Source organism: Octopus bimaculoides, chromosome 3 (assembly GCF_046866305.1).
Source record: "Octopus bimaculoides isolate indiv1 chromosome 3, ASM4686630v1, whole genome shotgun sequence".
NCBI classification, from domain to species: Eukaryota; Metazoa; Mollusca; class Cephalopoda; order Octopoda; family Octopodidae; genus Octopus; species Octopus bimaculoides.
The window spans coordinates 113,404,020-113,411,519 of record NC_142930.1 but is presented as its reverse complement, the minus strand read 5'-3'; the positions used below and the strand labels follow the sequence as shown (position 1 = coordinate 113,411,519).

At 31.1% G+C, this 7,500-nt stretch overlaps 1 protein-coding gene across 1 annotated transcript in view; it reads right to left on the bottom strand.

Annotated features, from left to right (window-relative positions):
* LOC106879862 (uncharacterized) overlaps positions 1-7,500 on the bottom strand; it is a 340,042-nt gene that overhangs the window by 277,413 nt on the left and 55,129 nt on the right. The window contains exon 2 of the mRNA XM_089349477.1: positions 5,878-5,946. Coding sequence (XP_089205603.1) covers positions 5,878-5,946 — 69 coding nt within the window. The remainder of the gene's footprint in view (positions 1-5,877; positions 5,947-7,500) is intronic.

The window sequence follows — 7,500 nt, the reverse complement described above, 5'->3', positions numbered from 1 at the left end:
ACCCTTCCTTAGTTATTGTCAACTCTGTCGAAAAAGTGCCATTTAACGTATTCATCACACATCTTGAGGCATATAAGCCTTATTCTTACGAAAAATAAAATACATAAGAATATATACGCACGAGTGTCCATGCGTATTTCTGATTATTTGTGTATTGATAAGAACTTAGATGTATAAGGGAATCGAAAGAAGAGTGTATATAGTTACGTATTCTCTACAATAGAAGAGATGTTAAAATTTTAAAAAGAATTGCTTATTTTATCGTATCTCTAAAGCGGTGAGCTGGCAGAATCGTTAGCACGCTGGACAAAATGCTTGGCAGTATTTCGCCTGTTGCTATGTTCTGAGTTCAAATATTCGCCGAGGTCGACTTCGCCTTTCTTCCTTTCGGAGTCGATAAAATAAGTATTTACATACATACATACATAATGAGACTTACTCTATTGAAGAAAGAGGGATGAATAGTAAAGTAGCTAATGGTGAGATTTAAATACCAGATATGATTGCAAACTTCCGTAACGCAATACTTCGGCTCATTACTTTTCTTTTTTGTCTTATCTGTTATGATTCTCACTGTTTTAGCATTGGAATACATCAATAAATTGCCTGTTAAAGTTATGCCTTTCTACTCTCCCCGCCGGACTTGTCACTCTATGTAAGAGTTAAAAACAAAACTAAACCGATTCTATAAACATATGTTCTTCAGTCAAAATTGTCATGGAATCTTAGTTTTACACACAATTAGAAGCAGAGAGCCAGTCGAAACGTAATTTATCTTTGCAAGTAAGATGAAACTAAAATTATCATGTATACGTTTGTCGCAAGTCGCAATTACAACTCATCGGCCATGTCTGCTTATTCGATAAGCACCAATATTTTGTTCTTCTTTAATGCTTTTTTCCCCTTTCCTCATTTCTTTTCTCTCCATTACCGTTGTAAGGAATCATTCAATTCTCAGCAGATAATTTACAGCAACATTTGTCAGTAATGAACAGGTTTTCTATCTTCTACAGTCTTTAAGTGAACCTTGACCTACAGACGTGGAGTTGTCTCCCGTACAAATTATTATTCACTCACTAATACCATTTTATTCTTCACCGAATCATTTGTTCTAATTAACCTTTTAATGTCCCCAGCAATAAATGCGTTTGCACTAACATAACTAAAATAATTTAGGTCTCATCATAATACTATCTAATAATAAGCAAAACGTGAAATTGATTTTTTTTCACTCACTCTTTGTCTTTTTATTGTTATTTCTGTTAGTTTTTAACAGTGGAACTCGAAGTACGTGAAGCTATAAATAATGGTCTCGAATTTTCGTACAAGGCAAACATTTGAGAGGAGAAGGTAAGACAACTATATCGAACCCAGTGCACAACTGGTTCTTATTCTGTCAATCCCGAAAGAATGAAAAGCAAAGTCGACCACGGCGGAATTTGAACTCAGACCGTAAAGATGGACAAAATACCACTAAGTATTTTGCCCGACGTGTTAATGACTCTACCAGCTCACCGCTTTAAAAATCCCATCAATATTAGTGTATAAATATTGGGTTGAAAATCTATTTGGACATAGAAAAGTCGAAAGCTGCCCGTCTTTTTCAATTCAAAGTAATTTTTCAACCCAATATTTACACGCTTTTCTTTATAACTTTATCTACTTCAAGTTTCGTCGTTAAAACCGAAGTATTTCATGTCTCACAGTTTCTAAATTCTTACCACGTAAAACAACATTTTTGTTCTTATTTGCTTGTAATTTCCATTATTTTCGCTGTATCAGTAAGGCCTTCTCGAGAATATTCATTTAATTTTTCCTTGGTACAAATATATAAATGTCAACCTGTCCCCTGTAATTGTTGTAGCAGTGTTTCATGTTGCATCGCAATTTAACAAAAAATATTCCACAGGTTATGAATTTTCATGCATAGGATCGGGGACAACATCTAAGAGAGCATATTTATTTTGGTGATCAGAGTAACACAGAAACTCTGAGTTTTCTTGATTAGCATTTCCAGTGTACATATTTCTACAAACCATTAACATAAAAATGTATTAATATATTAATGTTTCTTCATTCGATGTAAAGAAACAAATACTTCTAGTTCATCATTGTTATGTCGTCCAGCCATCGTCCTTGTGATAAATCTTTACAGTGAAAAACTCTCTTCTTTCTACAATTACTGCTTACAGCCAAATGTCGCGAAACGACAACACCAAAGAACATTTGCTGTTGAATACTATTCGTCTTAATTTTGTGATGATAATGTTTTTGGTATTGTTAAAGATGTGATTGCAGTGGTATTGTTCAGTAAATCTGGTTAACTAGGCTTCAGTTGAACAATAGCATAAAGTTATATTGTTAATCATTAAAATGATGAACCGTTAGTAACAAGCAACAAACAGGACAAGCAGCAACGATGTGAATATATATATATATATATATATATATATATATATATATATATATATATATATATATGTATGCATATATATATCACTTATTAGTTTCTAATCAGATTTCGTAGACCATTCTCTTCAACCTTGTCCTGTTCAGCTGGTTCTAAAATAATCGTCCTCATGAAACGTAGAATTGGGACACTCTCGAACAGCGTACTGTCTACAATTGGGCAATGTGGCTATATGAGTTCTCGGTACAACACTGAAAACTTTGTTTGCACAAAGACTATCGAGAACAAATGAACCAGTCTCAGAGCAATTTCTTTCTAGTTCACTGAAATATTTAATTTAGTAATACAAACTAACGTGACATTTGCCAGTTTCGCAGTACTCCCTCTGACTGTTAACAGCGGGCAGTTCTATCTATTTACAATAAGTGTTGTTGGTTACTTCTAGGTCAGAAATAAAATTAAAGACATTACGGCCATGTCCAGTTAATTTTTCTTGCCAGATATCTCGATCTTTATCTAATAAGTTCTGCCTTATATGAAGGAGATTTCACTGTTATTTCTAGCAGCTTGATCGACTAAACAGAAGCTTCTTCGTTGGCTGTGTTGTGTGTGTGTGTGTGTGTGTGTGTGTGTGTGTGTGTGTGTGTGTGCGTGCGTGCGTGCATTTGTGTATGAGAGAGAGAGATGGGGTAAGGAGAGAGGGGTTGTGGCATCACGCGAGCGCACGTGATAGAAATTATCACTTCACAACTTTGAGATCTCGGGTTCGATTTCACAATGCACTTCCTTCTGCAAATGTGGTTTGGTGTACCCACGGATGGATTTATACCTTGTAGGTAGGCGGAAACTGTGAGGAAGCTTGTCGGATCGAGTGTTGATTGTAATACACTGGATTAATAAACTACATGTACGGTTATAGAGTGGTTAGTGAGCTCAACTGATTAAATAATTAGATTAATCATCGTTGAAAATGAGGGAAGATCTTTTGTAGACGCATTTATTACTGTGTGTATGACTGCCTATATATATAGGTATATATGTCTGAATATGCACGTATGTAAAAATTGCGTATTTATTAGCGATTTTGTTATTAGAAAACAGAACTAATAATAAATAAATCTAGGGCGGAACATATAACAGGGATTTTGGTGTTTCTACATTTCTATCCCTATATATATATATATATATATATATATATATATATATATATATATATATATATATATATATGTATATATTTATGAATATATGTGTGAATGCATGTGTGCGCTTGTTCCTCTTTACCTACACACACACGCGCGTATGAATATATATATATATATATATATATATATATATATATATATATATATATATATATATATATATATATATATATATATATATATATATATATATATATATATATATATATATATGTATATATGTATGCATACATATATACATACACGCACACACGTTACAAAAGACCTTCTAATAGTTTCGTGCTTTTGAGATGCAATATATTGGTATATTTGTATGTCATGTTATATAAATCTGCCAACTTATTGTATCTGTAAAGCATGAAATTATTAGCAGTTCATTGTAATTGTGTATTTTAAATATTATCTATCTTTCACTGGATGGAGTACATTTTTTTCAAATCCTGCCAGGATCAATTTTTGCCTTTCATCGTTCCGTGGTTCAATGAAATAAAGTCCAAAGCTACGGTTTGGCAGTATTATCAGAGAATTGGACAAATCGGTTCCTGTGTTTGTTCCTTTGACTCTCTATGTACTGATTTTGTAGGGAGGTGTGGGGTGTGGTGAACATGGCTGTATGTTATCTAAACTCATATTGGAAACTGGAAATATCACTTTTATTGACCATTCTTTGCTGGGGCTGCAAGCACGTCTTTCTAGATAATGCCAAGGAAATGACAGAGAGGAAGTGTATATATATATATATATATATATATATATATATATATATATATATATATATATATATATATATATATATATATATATATATATATATATATATATATATATACATATACGTATATACATATTATACATATACATACATACATAGAAAACAAGTAAAACAAGAAACAGCAAAATAACAAATAAGAGTGCATGAAATAAATATGATTTCGTCGTAAGAAAGAAACGTGAAGAATCAAACGTTTCGCACAGCGATCATTCATCAAAAATAGTAATGAATGAGAGTGAAAAACATGAAGTAAAAACAAAATGCTGTTGATTTCAGAATAAAGTAATATGGTAAATGACGATAAAAGTTTGCAGCACAGAGGTGCATATTAGATTGTTCTGCAGCCCAAACGACGAAAGGACACACACATACTCACAGTCATACAACAAGCTCGCACATACATCTGAATACACACACGTACAAAAGTAACATGCTTACAAAATTTCCTACGTACTTCCTGATTATTTACGCTTTTCTTCTTCAGTTGTTGCCCAATTTGCTACACGCCACTGTTCTACACACCCACTCAATCTACATCCCTTCTGTCATTCACGATGCGACTTTTCCAAAATCAACAACATTTGGTTTCATTGAATCTTCTTTTAGTATTTCACACTCTTTCTGATTTTGACAAAGGATCAGCGTACAAAACGTTAAATCTCTTCTGTTCTTTCCACACAACCTAATCATATCAACTTTGTCTTCTCATTTCTAGTCCTGTTGTTTATTTTTTTGACTTGTTTTTGTCTTGGCTATACTTGTACTCATTTTATATCATGTATACCCTATCCAGATTCCAGGTTACATATGCATACACGCACATATATACATACACGCAACACATTATATATATATATGTATATATACATACATACACACACGCATATATATATATATAAATATATATACACATATACATATATATACACTTATATACGTATATATATACATATACATATGCATATTTATGTATATATACATATTCATATATATGTACAAATATATATATATATATATATATATATATATATATATATATATATATATATATACATATATACGTGTATATATATATATATATATCCATATACATATACATATTTATATATATGTACGTATATATATACGTATATACACGCATACATGTACATATATACACACATATACATATATGCATACATATATATACACACACACACATATATATATACATATAAAACATGTCTGATATATAGATCAAGCTAAACGTATTGTTATTCCTTAGCTATTAGATTTTTCTTTTTTTTTTCCTGAGAAAAATTTCCATGAATTTAAATGATTTGTAAAATCCGAAGACATTTCTTCAATGGATGGTATGCAAATTACTACTTCCTCCTAGCACGCCTTGTAAGACGATGTCTAATTTTAGTACTCAATAAGTTGACAGTATCTTTGCAATCTAGCATCACATGATTAAAAAGCGTTATACTGCCAATAGTAAAGGGACTTACCTTCCGATTGGGGGAAGTATCTTGGGTGCAGTTTGCTACTTTAGCCATTGCGCTCTGCAGGTCTGCTACCTGGAAAATATAAGAAAGAAAATCAAAGGTCAGACTTTTGAAAGAGCTTTTTGATATAAATTTCATATCTATCTTTTATATTTTACTTATTTCAATCATTGGACTACAGTCATGTTTGGGCGAAGCGTTGAAAGGTTTAGTCGAATAAATCAACCCCAGTTGTTTTTATTTTTAAAGTTTGGTACTCATTTTATCGATCTCTTTTACCGAACTATAAGGTTATAGCGTCATAAGCAAACCAACATGGCTGTCAAGCGTTGGAGTCAACAGATACAAACACTAAAACATACACAATCGTCGTGCACATGCACACACACACACTTACAAATATAAAATGTGGTTTCACGTAGTCTCAGCCTACGAAATTCACTGTCACGACATTGGTCGGTCCCGAGCTATGGTAGAAAACAATTATGCAAGGTGCCGCGCAGTGGAAATGAACTCGAGACCTCGGTTGTCAAGCGATGCTAGGGGACAAACGCAGAAACATAAACATACACACGCACGCACGCACACACACACACACATACCTCTACATATATATACACGACGGGCTCATTTCAGTTTCCGTCTACCGAATCTTCTCACAAGGATTTGGTCGGGCCGAGGCTATAGTAGAAGGCAGTTACCCAAGGTGCCACGCAGTGAGACTGAACCTGGGACCGTGTGGTTAGTAAGCAAGCCCCTTACCACAGAGCCATATATATATATATATATATATATATATATATATATATATATATATATATATATATATATATATATATATATATATATATATATATATATATATATATATATATATATATATATATATATATATATATATATATATATATATATATATATATATATATATATATATATATATATATATATATATATATATATATATATATATATATATATATATATATATATATATGTATATATATATATATATATGTGTGTTTTTATATTACTAATAAATTCATGTGGTTAGTAAGCAAGCTTCTTACCACAGAGCCATATATATATATATATATATATATATGTGCGTGTTTTTATATTATTAATAAATTCATAAACTTATCAATAATATACTGAGGAAATCAATATTTAATATTTCGAAAGATATATATCCAATATGACATGGTAATATAATAAATTTAAAATTTAAAATATAAATATAGGAAATATAAATATAAATATGTATAAAAATATGAATGTAGATAAATATACGTGTGAATATAAATGCGTATAAAAATTTATCCGTAATTGAGTTTTGCCGAGGTCTTGTATACATTTAGAAAAAAATATACCAATTTTTATACAAAAAAGTGTTTAACAGTTGAAATTTCAACAAAGGATGAAAGGAATGAACTTTACAAATTTCAGAAGGATTAATTTTACAATTTATAGGAAGGACAGTATATATTTTATTATTATTTTTAATTTTTTAATATTTCTAATGTTTTAATTAATATTATATATATACCATTGGTTTTTAATTCATCTCCGAAGAGCGGAATTACTGATAGTAAGCTGATCTTTTGATCACTTTGTGAGTATAGT